The sequence below is a fragment of the Nothobranchius furzeri genome, chromosome 12 (genome assembly GCF_043380555.1).
Source record: "Nothobranchius furzeri strain GRZ-AD chromosome 12, NfurGRZ-RIMD1, whole genome shotgun sequence".
Classification (NCBI taxonomy): domain Eukaryota; kingdom Metazoa; phylum Chordata; class Actinopteri; order Cyprinodontiformes; family Nothobranchiidae; genus Nothobranchius; species Nothobranchius furzeri.
In genome coordinates, this window is record NC_091752.1 from 16,584,799 (window position 1) to 16,604,748 (window position 19,950).

The 19,950-nt window shown below is 41.3% G+C and overlaps 1 protein-coding gene across 1 annotated transcript; it reads right to left on the reverse strand.

The window, feature by feature from the left end:
• Positions 1-168: 168 nt before the first annotated feature.
• Positions 169-16,153, reverse strand: lhcgr (luteinizing hormone/choriogonadotropin receptor). Its single transcript, XM_015944467.3, has 11 exons — positions 15,747-16,153; positions 15,456-15,527; positions 10,574-10,648; positions 10,284-10,358; positions 6,795-6,869; positions 6,506-6,583; positions 6,257-6,325; positions 5,759-5,833; positions 2,318-2,506; positions 2,094-2,147; positions 169-1,952 (listed from the first exon to the last, which is right to left on the reverse strand). Exons 1-11 carry the CDS (start codon positions 15,920-15,922, stop codon positions 812-814), a joined length of 2,079 nt encoding a protein of 692 aa, XP_015799953.3. The 5' UTR covers positions 15,923-16,153; the 3' UTR covers positions 169-811.
• Positions 16,154-19,950: the final 3,797 nt, after the last annotated feature.

Genomic DNA, 19,950 nt, shown 5'->3' on the forward strand with positions numbered 1-19,950 from the left:
TTACGGATATGTTAAAAAACACTAGTACAAAATGTTACATGTGGACTTTTTTTTTTTGCAATGGAAATCAACCTTCAAACATAGACTTTTAAAAAATTTGGCAAAATTTGAAAGGAAATTGTGAAGGGAAAAAAATTGCAAAAGCAGCAAAAAAAAAAAAAAAAAAACAGGGGGTAAAGATCTAGTGAGTTTGGAGAAATTTACACAATACATAAACAATATAAAACTGTGTCAGGAAAAACTGCTGAAAATATCCAAATGTGTTTTTGTAAATGTGTTCCGAGGTTTTAGAAGCCAAAGCTGAAGTGATTGGCATGCATAAACAAACACATTGCTTAACTTTAATTAATGATCAGGCATGCTTTTTTTAAAATAACTTTTATTGTGAAAATCCAACATATTTAGATATTTTTAACTTGACTCCAGATTTGTTGTGGCTGCTCTGTCTGCAGCCTTCAAGCATTCCAGTCTAAATATCTTCTGAGTACAATTAAACAAAATCTCATTTTAGCTAAAACAAATACAACTATTTCATTGTACACAAATCTTAACCTGATGATATATAGACATATTTACATACTTTTAAATGTTATATTGGAAAATGTACACAAGTCCTGCTTGACTGGCCTCCATCCCAGCTCCACCACCGTCCCTTAGCAGAAATGGAGATTCAATTTCAGGATTCTTGAAGGAAATTCTGTTTGCAATGCAAAATAAATCAGATTTAATCTGATTCACACAGTGCAAATAATAAAATAACGGTCAGTCTCCTCAGCAAGTGCTGCCTTCAAGTTCACAAACCTGCTGATGATCATGTAGCGCCCTTACTTAAAAAGCAGCCCTTCATCTTCATGTGGTGAGCGTAGAAGCTCAACGAGTGGGTTTGCCTGTCGGCCACTTTGTTGGTGCTGCTCTGTTGTGACGCTGTCGTCTGTGATCTGTGGAAATCAGAGCTGGCGTGGCAGCGACTCAGCAGTCGGCACACATCTTTCCTGAACGCCCGTGTGAAGATGGTGTACAGGAAAGGGTTGCAGAGGGAGTTGATGGGGTAGAAAAGTATCAGCAGGATTTTGGAGTGGGACACGGTGATGAGGGGCATACGGAGGGCCGCAGAGATGGCAAAGAAGGAGATTGGTGCCATGCACAGAAAGTCTGTGAAAATGAGCACAGCCATGCGTTTGGCTACCTTTGTGTCTCCGTGGCGGGTGGAGTGCTTGGGGTTGCGCACGCTGAGGTACATGCAGATGTAGCAGTAGCACACCAACAGGAAAGCCACAACGTTGAGAGTTAGCACAGCCACCACATAAACCTGCGAGCCCACGGTGTCGATGTCCATGGGCAAGCAGATGCTCACTTTGCTGTAACTGCTTACCCCCACTAGAGGGAGCAATGCAACTACCAAAGAGAAGCCCCAGCCTGCCGCCATCATGGCTGTCACATGATGCATCTTCAGCCTCTTGTTGACATGCATGGCATTGGTGATGGTGTGCCAGCGCTCCAGGCTGATAACAGACAGTGTGTACACTGAAAGCTCGCTAGCAAACACGGTCAGAAAGCCTGCTGTGCTGCAGCCAGGCCCCGTCTGCCAGTAGGTGGCATGGTTGTAGTATTCATGACGGGAGTGGTAGTCCATGTAGGCAATGAGCATCAGGTAGAGCCCCATACACAGGTCAGCAAAGGCCAGGTTGCACATGAGGAATCTAGAGATGGTTAACTTCTGGTGGCTGACGAGCAGGATGACTAGAACGGCGAGGTTACCGGCCACGGCGAAGACCGTGATGATCCAGGTGAGACAACGTAGGAAGGCGAAGCCCAGCAGGTCCTCGCAGGGGTTGAAGGCGTCCGGCTTTGGCGTGCACGAGACGAAGGGGCTGTTGAGACAATCAAATTCCAGATCTGGATACTGGAAGTTGATGTCATAAACCAGATTCATGCCGTCATCAGTAGGCTCTCTGAGACAAAAGAAGTCATGAGTTTGTTAAATAATGAAATTCATGTGGAATTTATAGAATTTGTTCAAGTTATGAATTTATTAAAGATATAATCAATTTTAATACAATAAACCCAAAAGCAGACTGAAAAAATGGACTCACGTTCCTGTTTCACTGAGATCACAAAACCTGGTGAAGTTCTTTGAGGCACTTTCCCTTTGAGCAAAAGAGACACACGGAGAGAAAAGGTGACATTTCTCCAAGTGTCAATAATTCTGGCTGCTAATTACCAGCTTACTGATGATCTGCATTCAGGGGACAGGTGTTTGATTGTTTAAGCAGATGTGAATGGATTGGTTGCATCACTAGAGGTGTCGACGGCCTACCTCTGTTTCCGACGCCATGTGTGGAAGGCGCAGCAGTGGCTCGGGTACGTGAGCTCCGCCTCCAGCAGCTCGGCGAGGCTCTCCAACCGAGGGAGGCTTTTGAGAGCAAAGGCAGAGCTGGCTTTCAGAGATCGCACCTGGCTCAGCCCTTTAGGTGGGAGGGAGCTCAGAGATGTGGAGGAAACATCCCTGAAACACACACGCGCACACACACGCAGGTGTAGATTAGTAAAATGACAATGATTAATATGCAGATTTTTAACGTGCTATTGTATTACCACGAGCAATTAGAAAAGCGCAGGCCAGTTTGGTGAGGAGGTAACAAAAGGGAAGTCAGCAGGTGTTTTGGATGAGAATATATCAATTTGCTAACAAACCAAATGAGCTTTTCCACAATTTCTCAGAGAACTAGAAACATTGAAAGCTCTCATTCACTTGTTATTTGAGTGAATCCGCTGTAATCTCTAGTATAGATGAATGCATTGCGAATCGTTCATGGTAGGGAGAAAAGCTCTGGCGCACCTGTTTCAGGAAGTAGAAGTTCGTCAGAGGAGTGGGGGAAACAGCAGGATTTGGAGCCTCAGAGTCGTTAGCATTCGTGATATTCTGACATCTTGCCTCTGATTGGCTAACAGCAACAATACTCTTCCACTGCCTCTGCTCGTTCTTCAACTTTAATGTGTTATCGTCAGAAATAACACAAGCCTGAAGGAAGGTGGCTAATGCTAACGCTTAGCTCCTACTAGCTGAAACATGCTCTGCTCTCTCCTGGATGCTAAATCAACAACAGCCTTTCCTGGTTGCAAGCCAAGAGGAGTCCATGAATGTTTAAATTTGTGTTGCTTTTTCTTTCATTTTTATTCTTTTCATGGCAATTGCAGGAAATTGGGGTAGAAGAGCATTTCACGTTAAGCACTGCAGTTGTCTCTAATAGAAATTAATGTGTTGTAAGTGATTCTCTGTGGAAACAAAGCTCCGGTGCACCTGTTTGAGGACATAGAAGTCAGCTGGAGGGGAAAATAGAAACACATGACAGGATTTGAAGTCTTATTTCCTGATATTTGGACATCTCGCCTCTGATTGGACAAACGCAACACAACGTTACCGATGACTCTGCTCTGCACTATTGATGTTTTGTCTCCACAAGTAACAAAGCCTGGAGGAGCTCTGCCATGTTGAGTTGCTATTGCGTACGGTTAGCTTCTGCTGGCTGAGACGTTCTCTGATGTTTCCTGGACGCTAAACCAACAGCAGCCTTCCCCGTCATGAGTCGTTATCAATGTTATCAACAGTGTGACGTAAAAGCTAATGCAGGAGATAGGTGTAGGAGACTATTTTCATGTTGAACCTCCATAGAAAACTGTGACAGATTATAATTAAAAATAAAACGTTTTTCAGTGAAGTTGACCTTTAAGTGAACTTGCTGTTAAACAAAGTTTTAATATACATTTTCATGCTGTTACGTTGAAAAAAATCTTACAGATTCTAATGGTAAATTATTCCATTTCTCTCTAAAGCATAGTACTAATAACTGCTACGCTCAGACTGGACCCCACACATGCAAAGCAGAGAGCTTTCAGCATTTCAAATATTCACACAAAAGAAAATGTCACATCAACACCACGACAGAGTTGTTTGAAATCCGAGACCTTGTGGTCTGTCAGCTGCAGACTTTATTTGCTTGTTAATCAGCATTTAGCAGTCTTTCCTGATGGTTGTTTAGACTTTCTGTCACCACTCTAATCTTTATGCAATAAAATAATCATTGTTTTGAATATTAACCCCACTCCTCTGCCAACTTTTAATGTAAATATCTAAATTGGGTTGAAAAAAGATTCATTTTCTAAAGAGCAAGGGAAATTAATTTTAAACTTGAATCTTTTTAACAGACAATTATCAGTATTTGTTGCAAACATGATTTTACCATAAAGTAGAACAGTTGGGAAGAGCACATTACACTTCCCAAATTTAACTCAATCATGCACCGATCATAACCTTTAATGGTCCAAATAAATAAAAATGTGAAATTAATAAATATTCATTGCATTTTTATTGGTGAAAATGGCAACGACTGAAGATAAAAGTACAATGTTTGTGAATTTAAGCTGCAATGGTTAATCTGCCAAACAGGCTAGCTTAAAACATTTGTTATGCCTCTTAAAGTTCTGATGCAGTATAGCTATCAATATTTTGTGAAGTTTAGAAGAAAATTAATTATGAAGTGGTTAATTGAGTACCACTGCCTTAATTAAATGTCAAAATTAGCTTTTGTACCTAATGAAATGTTTACTTGCATTTTATTTCATAAAACCAGATTAATTGTCTCATTGATTGCTCTGTTGCAGCTTTTGTGTCGCACTTTGTTTTAAAACACCTTTCCTTTTTATCTTTAACTAAATTATGTGAATCGAGATGCTTTTGTGTGTATTTATGGGAACAAGTAACAGCTCTCTGCTGCAGACTGTATACATTTGTTGATTTTTCAGGATGTTGGTGCAGAAAGCCGCTTGGGGAAGTAAAATATTGTGACTACTGTTTATGAGAGTAAGATAATTATAAGAGATTATACCTTTTAATGTACTAAATGCATAAAGAGGACACTTTACTGTTTGTAAAAAATAAGTTATATTAGTTCTAGGGTCATTACAAAACATGTTCATACAGTTCTTTGTACTAAATCCCTCTCACATAAAGCAGTTTCAGCAGTTTTATTCTTGACATTTTAGTACCTTCCAGAATGAGCCGTTTCAGGGCTCGTCACTTTAAGGAAATAAGCTGGCGCTGGTCATGCCCACCTATCCCCTACTCAGGCTGCTATGAGCTGAGAAGCTCCAATTTCTAGGAGGGGCTCGGAGTAGAGCCACTGCTCCTCCAGTAGCTCTCTCTTGCACATTAGAGGCTGTTCTTTTTTAATTTACCTGTTTGTGACATCACAAATGCACGTAACACCTAAAACAAAACACTAACAGAAAACAGATGTATCATTTAATCTCATTTGGACTGTTTATAGAGGCAGTAGAGACCCACATGGCAGCACAAAAATGAGGCAAAAAGTGTGTTTTGTATAATATATCCCCTTTGAGTTTTTCATTTGGGCCCTGCTTTCATACATACAAGTAATCATCGTCTCTTTATCTCCTTAGCTATAGAACGTGCATGATGATCATTGAGATGGCTCTTGCAGACTGCAGCAGAACATCTGCCGTACTTAGCTTGTGGCTAGATTTAATAGCAGAAATGGTCTCGGTGAGGAAATCCAGGCAGATGTAGGCACAGCTGCTAATCTTGATCAAGAGACATATCCCTTTGAATCTGTGCAGATCAAACTGAACAGGTTCTGCGTTGCTAAAATGACCTACAGGATCTAGAGGTCATAATTGTGCTTGAATGCCTCCTTCTATTGTTGAGGCTTAAGGCATGTTAATCATCTGAATGACTTACAGATAACTTGGGCCTGTGGCTCCTTCAAAAGCATCTTCTTGAACGTGACTGAGAAACCGGTTGTCTCTCAAAATGCTGCAAAACCACACACAGGAAACAAAGTCATACATGCAACCTCAAGCCAAAACTGCAGTTTTCTGCTTAACACACGGTGTGAAAGGCAACCAAAGATGACACAGTAATGGTCCACAATGCCCCAAAGCATTATTCATCTACTATTTGCTCTCTGAAGTTGACACTGAAGTGGATAAGCATTATTTTTAGACTGCAGTGTCTGTACATATCGTGTCCTCATCAACATTAAGCATTACAGGGCAAAGCAAGAAAACAACGGGGCATCCAATCTTTGTTTAGTCTCACATAACAGTTGATTACTGGTACACCCAGTTTTTTTTTTTCTAGATTAGAGCAAGAAAGACCAGAAGTTCATATTTCAGCGGCCACACACTGGATGTTGGATATGCATGAGGCCAGTTTCACAACCTTCAAGCTGCTTACAGAGTGTTGAGCTTGGTCCCGTTGAACGCGTGAGATTGGATTTCCTTGAAGCCGTTTCGGACCAGATTCCTGTGGAGGGCAGGGCGATTATAAACTCGTTTTCTGTCAAAAGTGACCACTGCCAAGGTTGGCAAACAGAACATTTGATTATGCTAGCACCATCGATACAGACTCTGAACAAATGGAGACAAATTGTTGCTCTCAGCCCAGACAATGTGGTAACCAAGAGAATGAAACGTCTTCACTCACATGTCAACGTACTCTTTTGTGATGCCCTGGAAGCAGTTGGCAGGAATGATGTCGATCCTCATGTTGTCTGCCATTTCTCTGCAGGCGGAGGAGGTAACACTCGTTAGTGCTGTTTGGCTTCGTTCTCAGACAAAATTATGCATATTTACACAAACAGGAGCGGCGTCAGTCAGAGTTGATGGCAATGTGACACTGACAGAATACGATCAAAATAAACAGAAATGAGGATCCTGCAGTTTTGTGACATACAAAGTTTAGAGATACTCTTTATATAAAGGAAATTACTCACAAGATAATATTTGGTGCCAATGTAGAAATGGTGGTAAAGTCTGGGAAGTGAATTATGCCTGTGTTTGAGATGCTCCTGTATAGATACAAGTGAGTTAAATCATACACATAAGTAAATATGATTATAATGAAGTGTGTAGTGTACACTGCTGCAAAAACATAACTGGTTAAAAATTCAATTAAAAATGACTTTTAATAAAACATAGTAATTGGTAAAGTCATCTCTGTGTCTCTAAAGTAGACCGAGATAGAGGCCTTTAAACATTTTCTTTACTCACAATGTTCATCCTAAAAAACACGTAGATGGCTTTGTAAGATGTTTCGGCCAGTGCAGAATGGTCAAAATAGTAATTTGTTTAGGCGTGGATAATAAAATACAAAGTCACGGGATCATCTGGTCTAAAATTTCAAATAAACTAAAAACAATTTTTAAAATTCTAAAAAATATAAAATATTTAAACAAGCAGGTGAGGGATTTTAGTCATCCATGTTGGGTTAAAAGAATTGAATTGGAAAAAGATATTGCACTAACAGAAATGTTTCAAGCTTCTAAACAGGACATCTAACTTTTTAAAGGTATAAAGTTCTATGGTTGATTAAAACGTTTTTGCACTAAATCCCTCTGATGCAAAGCGATTTCAGCAGTTTTGTTTTTGACATTTTCAGTACCCTCCAGAATGAGCCGTTTCAGGGCTCTGTCACTTTCTGGAAAAAGAGCTGGAGCTGGCCACGCCCACTTATCCTTGATTAGCTGCAATGAGGTGAGGAACATGGATATCCAGGATGGGCTCACAGTTTTTCTCCAGAATTAAGGGGAATAATAGGGATGAGCGAGTACACCTCTATCTGTATCTGTAGCTGTATCTGTTCAACCATCTAAATTATCTGTATATCTATCTGTACTCGGAGCAGGCGTGGCCTAACCTGGAAGTGGGTGTAGTTTAACCAGAGGTGGGTGTGGTTTACATCAATACGTTATTTTAAGTCTGATCAGAAGTTGCCATGTGTATTGTTTATTTGAAAACTATTTACAGAGCAGCCTCAGAGTTGAGATTAAATGTTTATGATCACAATAGTAAAGGAACTATTACAGAACAAGTGTTTCAATAAAATCAGAACTTTAATATTTAAGTGCATGAATTAAGAGAGAGAGAGAAGAAAAGATCTTTTCTATAGCGCCCCTCAAGATAAAAATCACGGGGCGCTTCACAAAAATAAAACATGTAAAATAGAAAAAAAGAATTTCAAAAATGATTAAAATATATTTAAAATGAGCAAAAAATAGACAATTGTGATTAAAAATGTAAAGAAAGAGAGAGAGTGAATAGGAAAGAGGGAGTGGATCCTGAGGAAGAGGAGAGAGAGAGAGAGGAAAAAAAACCCAGACTGGAGAGGAAGCAGTGATTGACGCAGCACGAGCCGTTTTCAGCTCTGTCTTGTCAAATGCACCACGTACGTTACGAAAAAAGTAACTTTAAATGACTTTAAAGTAACTTTAAAAATAAGCAAACTGAAGAAAACATAGGGAGTACTGAAGAAACGTGAACGGTGAAGCAAGCACAGAGAGATCCTTTACTGTCTGTGTGCGTGGATGGACCGGATGCGGACTGAGCTGTGAGCTCCTGGCTGCAGAGTTTTGCTTGTAGGGAGGGGTGGGCGCTCTATTTGACTGGCCAATCACAGAGCGTGAAGACAGTCAGTCACCCAATGAGGATTTTCCTTCAGCACGATTACAGATATTTACGAGTTTTACTCGTTTCATGCCCGTACTCGTCAAAAATGCTTTATCCGTACCGGATACTCGTCTGAAATGAGTATCTGGCTCATCCCTAGGGAATAATGTCCTTTTTTGTCACAATCAGGGACTTTTGTAACAGCTTCTTTTAGGTTCACAATGCCTGACATCAAACAATGACAAAATGTTATTTTTTCACGTTTGGTGGGTTTATAGAGGCAGTGGAGAACCACATGGCTGCCCAGAAGGATGCAAAAAGCATGCCTTTAAATTAGTGATGTGTCGGTCGCGAACGAACCGGCTCTAAGTGCCGGCTCTATGAAGGGAACGACGGGAGCCGGCTCGTCCTTGGGAGCCGTCACCCTCCCTCCCCCCTCCTCCCTTGCTTTGGTGAAAGCCACAGGCGATTGGTCTACATGTGTAACTGCGTGTCCAGACTATCCATACACAGAGCAGTAGGGCGGGGAAAAGGGAGGATCAGACTCAGACACACAGCAGAGCACATGCGGGCGGAGCGAGACGAGAGGGAATGAGGAGGAGGAAAAGGCGAGCGAGAGAGGGAAAAGTGCGATGAAGACGGTGAGAAAATGTTTCTGTTTCTGTATTTAGCAGACGCTTTTGTCCAAAGCGACAGCAGTTGGAAAGTTGAGATTTCTTAAAGTGTTCAGTTAATAAATCCATATAAATGATAAATATTTGATTTATTGCATTTTTTACATTAGTAAGTCATTTAACATATAGTTTAGCATTATTTTTGGTGATAAATGTACTCTACGCAACAGAAAATCTGAGGAGCCACTTGGGAGCCGAAAGAGCCGGCTCTTTTGGGTGAGCTGAGCCAAAAGAACCAGCTCTCTAAAAATAGCCGGAATTCCCATCACTACTTTAACTCATAAAAAGATATTAATTAAAGGCATACAATGCAACTTTTTCAAAATTTGAAATCGTCTTCTTGAGCAGGGGTATTCAATTTGGTCCTGGAAAGAAGGTATCCAGCACGTTTCAACGCACCTGATTTCAATCAGGAGGTAATCAACAGTTTTCTGCAGAGCCTGATGAGCTGCTGCACAGGTGATTCAACCACTGAATCAAGTGTGTTGGAGCAGAGAAACCCCTAAAACATGCTGGATACTGGCCCTCCAGGACCGCAATTGAATACTTTACAGGGTTAATGGATTGTCACTCAGACCCCCACCGCCCTCTGTGGCCAGAATACTACAATTGCAACTTCAGAGTGGCGCGCCAGTTCCTGTTAGTCTTAGTAAAGTGGAGCTGACATGCCTGGTGCTGCAGTCTGCTTCCAGCACGTTTCCTGCATGTTTAGATCTTTAACACCGCTGATTTGTTTGATTTAGTGATGGATCGCTCCTGTAGACACTAATATGAAGGCTGAGGAGACATTTCAGCTGTTAGATTAAGGTGTTAAAATGACAAACTCACAGCGAGGAGATAAGTTTCACTTTCAGTTTTAATAATGGACTTTAGGGGGTACTAAAAGCAAGCCAAAACTGCACAGTTTCCCTTTAATGCAAGCTAACATACAAATGGCTTCCTTTCCCCTCAGTCCTGAGGATTGTTTGGCACTTTTTTGTCCCGGTTCTCATGTGAGATGTTTAGATAAAAATCCTGAAGGTGTAAACGACAGGAGTAAAACGGTGTTCTAAGCACTAAAAGCTGAGACATGTCCCTTTGTTTCATCAGACAGTGACTCCCGTATTTGTTTAATCACATGACTTGTATCTGTAGGTGACTTACAAATATTCAAGCCTGGGCAGGTCAGTGAAGGCACCATTTTCAATAACTCTCAGACTGTTGATATTCTGCACCAAACTGAAGAATTAAAATGAGGAAACAAGATCAGTAATTGTTATGATGCTGCTGTCGGCGAAAATTAACAAGCACAGAAAATATCAAAAATTAAACACGTTGCTTTGCAATTGACAGAACAATCCTGCAAAACTGAAAAGCAGCTGTGCAAATTAATAATTTCTTTCACAATGTTTGAATGTGATGCATGAAGGAAGACAAACTGTCACTTAGCTCACATTTGTGCCAAACTGTGGAGGGAGAAGAAGGCGTGTGTCCGTATGTGTGTGATGCAGTCGCTCTGGGAGATCTCTCTGTAGCAAAAAGACGAGACGTGGCGTCAGTCAACATTTTCCAAACACCATCGTCTAATTACACCCAAACAGTCTCGAGTTCAGCAGACAAATTTTGAGGCACGGTGCTCACTTTGATTTTGGAATACTTAGCCTTTAATGCATTTGGAGTAAAAAATAGGACAGACTTGATTGATACAGTGCTGGAAACCACGAGGGGAATATCAAAATACCAAACAGCACCATTAACAGTTCACCGTTTCTAGGCCACTGCACACACGTACTCAACTTCATTGTTTGGAAAAGCTCAGAACATACATCATGGATGCATCCAGGTCAGGAAGTGGGAGCTGTGTAACAAGTCAGAGTATACAAAGGCATCAAGAAACCAAGTTAATAAGGTTTTCTTTTTGTTTTGTCTTTGATTACTTTGTTGTCTTACGGCTGACTTCGCAAAACACTCTCCATCTTCTGTTGGTAATCATCATTTTCTGCTCCCGCTCTACTGTAATCAGGCGACACTTTACCCGGGCTAGAGCCGGCGTTTTCCGCATCTCAAACCAAGAAACAATTAAAAAGTCTTCATCAGGACCGCATACCCTCCTTTCTCTTTTGTCCCGTTGCCTGATTGCTTCATGCATCGTGTCACAATTACCACCTGCAGTCCACTTTAAAAGGCTTTCACAAGATCGTCTAAACGAAGCGTCTAAACTGACGCAGGCTTTCTATGAGTAAAAATAGAGTTGGGAACGTCTTCATTTGTTATGATTTGAATGTTTCTATCAATTAAAACTACAGAAATGTAAAAAAAAAACAGATTAAAATTGAATGCAGTAAACACTGAGGCACAGTGAGTATCTGAGACTGATAAGGCTCGACCCTGAAAAATAGAGCAAAGTCAAACACACTGCTCAAGAGTAACGTTCAGAAGCTGTTTATAGCAGGGAGTATTTAACACAGGCGTTTTAAATTAATCGCCCAGATCTGGCACCTCCCGATTAGGATCTCGCATCTAGGATTTGTTGCTGAGCTGCGTGAGTGTTTGCTAGAACAAACTCTTTATTAAAGTTACTTCCCTAATTTTTATTAGTATTTTGTTGTGAAAAATCTTTGAGCCTTGCCAAATGTATGATTAATACAGTACTAGTGGTGGAGCTGGTGGTCCCAGTCGTCTTAAAGAAAATCCATAAAAGTTGGAAATATCTTGCATTAGTTGAGATTTTGTCATTGATAAATAACCAACAGCTACTCCTACAATCATTGATTCAATAAAGCTCATTAAAAAAAGGTTTGTTTTTAATTAGTGGCATGCTGATAATAAAATTAAAAAAACGTAATTAAGAGTTGCCTAATCTTCAGTTTAATGCGGATCACAATATTTAAATGAAAACTTTTCACATTTAGATTTAACAAGGTAGCTAGCTAAGAAATCTGAAAGATGCATTTCCACTTTCCAAAATAAAAGCGCTGATTGATATGAAATGTGTCAGCCAAATAATTTCCGACTCATTCTTCAGGTGAATCTCAAAACATTTGAAAATGTTGCAAAAGTTCATTTATGTCAGTAATTTAAATGTGAAACTAATAAATGAGATAGACTCATTAAATACAAAGTGAGATCTTTCAAACCTTTATTTGTCATAACTGTGATGATTATAGCTTACAGCTTATAAAAACCCCAAACACCAAATCTCACACAGTTAGAATATTGTGAAAAGGCTTAAATATTCTAACTGCTAAGGTCTTTTCAAGGGTTCTGGATAGGAGGGTCCACTGGATAGTTGAACCTTGGATTCAGGAGGACCATGTGGTACCAGGCCCTCTGACACAGGCTGTTAGGTCCCTGTATGACTGTTGCCAGAGCTTCGTCCACATTGCCTGCAGTAAGTTGGGCTCTTTTCCAGAGAGAGTATGACTTCGCCAAGGTGTTGAGGGAATTCGTTTTGGTGGTCTAAGGATCAGGTCTCTGCTTTTTGCAGATGATGTGGTCCTGTTGGCATCATCAGAACATGATCTCTAGCTTATGCTGGACCATTTTACAGCTAAGTGTGAAGCAGCTGGGATGAGAATCAGCTTCTCTAAATCTGAGACCACGGTCTTGAGTCGGAAATGGGTAGAATGCCTTTTTAAGGTCCAAGTGGGGGAGTTTAGGTATCTCAGGGTCTTGTTCACGAGTGAGGGAAGATGGAGCACAAAGTCAATAGGCAGATTTGTGCTGTATCTGAAGATGATGTGGGCGTTGTATCGATCTGTTGTGGTGGAGAGAGAGATGAGCCGGAAGCTCAGTCTACGTTCCTACCTCACCTATGGTCACGAGCTTTGTGCAGTGACCAAAAGAACAAGATTGCGGATACAAGCAGCCAAACTGTTTTCTCCACAGGATGTCTAGGTGAGAAGCTCGGTCATCTGGAGGGACTATGTTTCTCGACTGGTTGGGGAACGCCTTGGGGTTCCCCCGGAGGAGCTAGCCCAGTAGGCTGGGGAGAGTGAAGTCTGGACCTCTCTGCTTAGGCTGCTTCCCCTGCGACCCAACCTCGGATAAGCAGAGGAAAATGGATGGATGGTTCAAGGCTCAAATTTTCACACTCTTAATCAGATGGTGAATTCAAAACACCTGCAAAGGGTTCCTGAGCCTTTAGATGGTCTCTCAGTTTAAGCTGAACTACTGAAATAAATGAACTTTTCCACATTATTCTGATTTTCTGGTTTTCACCTCTACTCATTTATGTACAACAAATCTAAAAGTAACTGGGGTTGAAAAAACTCAAAATGTACTTTTGTGCATGAACTTCTGATGCAGCTGAAACTCCTAGAGAAATGAAACATGAAACAGGAAGTGAAGTTCCAACGGGTAGCCATATAAAGTGTGACTATAATAAATGATCTTTAACAGTTAAGAAATGTTTAAATAAATGTGTGTGTGTATATTTGTTTATGTTTATGTATTTAGCAGACACTTTGTCCAAAGCGACTTACAAGTGATAATCGGCATGTTGCCCTTGAAGCTAACAAAAACAACAACAAATCATTTCCAGTCAGTTGTAGGTGGCAGTGAGGCAGCATGATGAATCATGGAGAGGAGGGAACAAGGAGTGGACAGTAGAGAGGGGGGACGGGTGCAGGGAGGGTGCTAGTTTAGAAGATGATCTCTGAAGAGCAGGGTCTTCAGGAGTTTCTTGAAAGTCGAAAATGAAGCCCCTGTTCTGGTAGTGCTTGGTAGGTAATTCCACATTTGTGGAACAGTGCATGAGAAGAGTCTGGATTGTCCTGAGCGTGGTGTAGGCACTGCTAGCCGACGATCCTGTGATGACCGGAGCGGCCGGGCCGAGACGTAAGCATTTGCAAGAGGATTCAGGTAGATGGGAGCCATACCATCTCTGACTTTGTATGCTAGTGTTAGCAATTTGAATTTGATGCGTGCTGCTAGCGGTAGCCAGTGGAGCTCAATGAACAGAGGGGTGACGTGTGCTCTTTTTAGCTGATTGAAGACCAGACGCGCTGCTGCATTCTGGACCATTTGAAGAGGTCTCACAGTACAGGCTGGAAGACCAGTTAGAAGGGCATTGCAGTAATCGAGGCGGGAGATGACAGTAGATTGCACCAGGAGCTGGGTGGCATGTTGTGTTAGGTATGGTCTGATCTTTTGTATGTTATACAGCGTAAAGCGACATGAACAATCAACAGAGGCAACCTGATCTTTAAAGGTCAGGTGTTCATCAATCACAACACCCAGATTTCGGACTGCCTTTGAAGGAGCCAGAGATAGGAAGTCATTTTGGATTGAGATATTGTGGTGTATGGATGTTTTTGCTGGGATGACAAGTAGTTCAGTTTTAGAGAGGTTGAGTTGGAGATGGTGGGATTTCATCCATTTTGATATGTCAGAGAGACAGTTTGATATTCGGGCAGAGACAGCGTGGTCGTCCGGTGGAAATGACAGATAGAGCTGGGTGTCGTCTGCATAGCAGTGGCAGGAGAAGCCATGTGATCGAATGATCTCACCCAGTGAGGTGGTGTATATGGCAAAGAGAAGAGGTCCTAGTACAGAGCCCTGGGGGACTCCTGTGGCAAGGTGGTGCACGGTAGAGGATTGTCCAAGCCAAGATTCACTGAATGATCATCCTGTGAGGTACGATTCAAACCAGGCGTGTGCTTTCTCTGTGATGCCCATGCTAGAGAGTGTGGACAAAAGGAAGCCATGGTTAACAGTGTCAAATGCAGCCGATAAGTTGAGCAGGATAAGCACTCAGGATTTAGCAGTCGCTCTAGCTTCTTTTAAGGAATCCGTCACTGCTATCAGAGCAGTTTCAGTGGAGTGGCCCTTTTTGAACCCAGATTGGTAAGGGTCAAGCAGACATATATATATATCCGCTGTTAAACTAACCAGGTTAGTATTTCAGCATCTAGAAATTACTGAATAAATCAGAATTATAGGGGGATGAGCAATATGTTTTTTGTGAGTTTTTAAATGTCTCATTAATAATTTATATCATTATATTAATATTTATGTCATTTGAGAACATCCTGCATTTCGTGTTATAAGTCACTGAATCAGGTTACTGATGATCTACAACATGTTGTTGATTTTTAGTTCACACACACACACACACACACACACACACACACACACACACACACACACACACACACACACACACACACACACACACACACACACACACACACACACACACACAGAGGCAAACCACGTGTTTTAATTTCAATACACACCTGTAATGGGTGAATTACACACATGATATTGTCCTAAACTATCGTCCCATATGTATTTTAAAGGAATAGAAAACTGTGGTTGAGTAAAATAACTTACATTACGGTGATGTTGATCAGCTCCTTGAAGGCATGAGTGGAAAGTTGTTTCAAGGGCAGATGGGTGAGCCTTCTGCAAAAGTAATGAGTGAGGCGTTTAAATCCACATATATGCTGCCACATGTGAAAGAAATTTAAAAAATAAGTTACTTTTTGTCGCTTTAAGGCACTGAAAGAGGAATGTCACTGAAAATATTTGGGTGAAAAAAGTTAGAAAGCGAGTTGGAAAAAGCGCACGCTTTCCAGAACGTGCGCCTTTATGTGCAACTAAAGCGGAAAGTTGGTCACTTACAGCCGAAGTGGGGATGCTGCTGGTGTTCGGGACAGGGAGGCCAGCTGAGTGTCTCTGCTGCACCGTAACGAGTCTGCGGTGCAGCGGCAAATCGCCGGACAGGTATAAGCCCCGTGCGTGCGCGCGTTCAGGACACCGGACAGCGCGACAAAGAGCCAGACCACCCGCTGAGCCATGCGTAACACCGGACAAGTGCTCAATAAGAGCTTTAAAAAGGAATATAAACACAGAAAGAATGAAAAAAAAATCTGTGCTTGGTCTTCCTGAAGTTGATGATAAAAGGAAGAAGAAAAGTCTGGTTTTATCTCATCAGGCCAGAGGTACAAGGCTAAACCCGCTCTCTCCCTCACTGTCAGGATCTGTTGCCTGCTGCCTTCAGGTGCTGTCGTAATTGCGAGGTTGCCTGCCCTGTGGAGGTTTCACCAAACTGGCAGGATTTCTTTTTGACAGTTGGGTAACAACTGTGACGTTTAGTGGGTGGTGGTTGTAACATCTCTGTTCACTGAGGCAGGGGCGAAGTTAAAGCGCTGGCTTGATCCAAATTAGAAAAAAAAAATTATTCTAACAATATGGAGGTCCAACAACAGGCAATGTTAGATGAATATGGCTGTTTACATTCATACAACTTTATATAGAAACTCTCGTTATGCTTTATGCTTGGCTAATAATGCAAAACAAAAATAAAATACTGCAAATGGTTTGTGTACATTTGAAAAGTGCATTATTATGCAAGACCATGTCACAACAAACTGAAACAACATGCTTATCTAGAGTTCAACAGGACAGTTGGAGTTGGGGATCACAAAACTCATATTGGGACAAAACCTCCTCACGCATAAGTAGATACAGAGTAAAGCATGAAGGATTCATGGATCTGATTGGTTCGACGGTGTGAAGCTGGATCTGCTCTTTACCCTCTGGATTTTTGCTGAAGATGAGCATCACATGAACGGCCTGAAACAAGCTGAAGAGAGCCGAGGTGAATGAAAGTGATGAGGATGATAAATTGGACAAAAAGAGGACAGAATAAGGGATGAGATGAGGAAGAATGGAATGAGAGGAAAGGATGATAAGGGTGGAGAGCACAAGACAAACTGTGCTGAGAGTAGACTATAAATAGGCTTGCCAGGTGATAAAACGTGTGCTCAAGTCACAACCCCACCTCAGAACCTAACTGACTGTTTACTATTATCTTTTTGCTTTAACATAAAATAAAACAATTTCCAAATGCCATATTTATTTGTTGAAAAGCAACTTTCATTTGATGGAAAGAAAATGCACGTGCAGACCCTGCACATGGTCTTTTCCAGTGAAGACAAAGTACATTTATATTTTGGATTCTTCCAGTGGCAGCTTGTAGTTAGGTACTCATCACTCCTGCTGAAAACCTAATTCTACAAGATTTTAGATTGCCTCCTGGAAAGTCAAACACCTAAAACTGAGCACAGGAGTCCCACAAGGATGTGTACTTAGTACCTTTCTGGGCCATAAGTGAATAGTTCAGTACAAACCAGCTCATTTTTAACTCTACACATGTTATGTTGCTACAAGTCATTACAAGGCTGTGTATCACTATATACAGGTGTGCACATAAGGTGTCCGCAGGTGCGCATGCGCTGTCAAAATAAACAATGCGCACCTGAAAAAAAAAGCTGCAGCATGCATTTGCACACCTAAGATTTTGTGGAGGAAGAACATTTCTGGAGCAGTTCAAGAAGCAAGCTCCATTAAGTAATTATTTTGGTTTTCCTCCACCTCCAGAAAAACGTCAGACTGAGTCGGAACCGCAAAAGAAAAGAGTATTCGCGGAGAAGTGGCTGCAGGAGGTCGGCTGGCTTTAAACAAACGATGAATGCACAGAGATGTGGTGCAGATTAAGCCGTGAAAATCCCACCCTGGCAGACAAAAACAGCGCCTTTTACATATGCTCTAAACACTTCAATCATCCAGCGTTTGATAAACATACTAACAGCAGAGAACATCAAAAAGTTGTCCTCTGCTGTGTGTGACCTGAAGGAAGCCTGTCAGGAAAGTGAGGAGGATGATGAGAGTCTGTAGAAATAAAAATGGCATTTATGCCATTTAAAAAACTTCAGTGCTCTGAGATAGTAATTTTGTTAAATGCTTTAAAATTTTATTTTATTTGATTTTTGTTATCACAAAGCAGCTGTTTACACTAAGTGTTCTACATTCAGACAATTCAGTCATGTTATTTGAAAATTAGAAGGTTTACATTAAGCTGGCAATATGTACCTGTTGTACTTATTGATTTCAGTCAAAAGTAAAATATGTTGCATCGTCAACCCGTTACTCTGTTTTGTTCCTGTTGTGAGTTGGGTTAAGAATTAAGTGCAGTAAAACATGTGAGGACCAAGCAACAACCATAGGTTCTCCCCTGAGTACCAACCCAAAAATATTATGTGCACCCCTGACTATATCTGCTTTTGGCGCTGATCCGTGACATCGCTCACTGCCAAAGCAGTTGCCGTATGCTGACGCCTGTGCAAAGTTCTGAAAGGGCTGAATGTGAATGGAGACACAACAGCTGCGAGGACTGGAACACGGTATATCCAGGTGAGTTTCCTCGTCCCAGGAACTACCCCGGAGTTCCAGTCATGGAAACACAGCTATTGAAACAAACTCTTTTTGGGCAGCATCACTTCTGGGTATGGTAACTGTTGTATACATTTTACAACAGATTTGGAAACATCAGCTTTAAATGATCACATATTTTTGCCTTTTTAAAACGAGCTTGATACAAAAAAAAAATATTAAATTTTTTTGGGTGTGAGTTTTTATTATTGTTATTTTTGTACTTGTGAATTTGGGATTATTTAATGACTCTGCTGTCTTATCAGCCACTTTGTTGTTGATTTTGAGGACCCACTTGAGAATGAGATGTAAGCGGTTTACATCCTCATAAAACACGAGTTAAATGAATCAATAAAATAGATAATTTTTGTCGTAATCGGCCTGTATTTGCATAGCACCTTCATAGGGTTCTACAACCCCCCCAAGGTGCTTCACAACACAGTCATTCACCCATTCACACATTGATGATGATGAGCTACAATGTAGCCACAGCTGCCCTGGGGCACACTGACAGAGACGAGGCCTTCCATACGCTCGCTCCACCTGCAGGCAAGGCGGTGTCTTGCCCAAGGACACAATAGCAGCATTCTCAGGCAGGAGCTGGAATTGAACCTGCATCCTTACTAGACAACCTGCTCTAACTCCTGAGCTAGTGCTGTTGTACAGATAATTGGGTGCATTTGTGAACTATAATACATTTGAAAGATAAATCCTTCTTTATGGTTAGATTATAGAGTTGATAGACTCGACTTTTTAGAGTTTACATACGCAAGAAAACAACAATTTACCTCTGATGATTAGGTTGTGAAAATAGTTAGACTATGTGTGAATTTGATAGCAAGAAAACCACATTTGTTTTTGGTTCCACTGAGTGGTCTGGGGTCATCGTGGGTCGGTATGGACTCGATGATTTCAGGAGAGCATTTCTATTGCCAGTTGAACTCTGGAGGGGTTAAATCTAAACGTGTACTGCCATACCAGTGCGATGAGGAAAGTGAGGAATGTTTTTGGTTCTGAAGAGGACTAAACCTTGCTACAACTTGCTAGCGTAGTCTCAAGTCCGTGTCTAAATAACGATGAAGACAACTGGTGGTTTTTTTGCTTGTTGACAAGCAGTCACATTTTTCAGTTCTAACCCTAACCCTGGAACCGATGCTTTTGTCAACAATTTTCGTAAGCGAAATTTCATATAACTGGGTCTTCAACTGTGTTTTGGTTTTTAAAATGGGTAAACATTTGCAAATATACAGTAATGGTAATTCCATCGACATTTGTTGAAGGATAATTGTGCTACATGCATGGAAACAAACGAGGTTCAGATAGGACGAGAAAGTAAAGCTGAATCTGTTTGTCAAACAGTTAAATCAAATATTTTAAAACACCTAACGTCATTAGAAGCAGCACTAAAATAAACTGATGCTTGGTGTGTGCTCGTCTGTCATACAGAAATTGTTGTGTCACCAGCATCGTTAGTTTAATCTCTTCTTCTGCCAGTGACCCTGACACCATTTAACGCTCTCTCATCCCGCTCCGTCGTGCCATTTTGACCTGTGTCAACAGAGCACCAACATCTTCTTCTTACAACCAGAGCAACAACACACACACACACACA

Coding starts and splice junctions, on each gene's coding strand:
- lhcgr (XM_015944467.3), bottom strand. CDS start 15,922: ATGGCTCAGCGGGTGGTCTGGCTCTTTGTCGCGCTGTCCGGTGTCCTG. Junction 6,584..6,794: donor TTGGCACCAAATATTATCTT/GTGAGTAATTTC, acceptor CTCCGCCTGCAG/AGAAATGGCAGACAACATGA. Junction 2,507..5,758: donor GCCACAGGCCCAAGTTATCT/GTAAGTCATTCA, acceptor TGTGTGTTTCAG/GGATGTTTCCTCCACATCTC.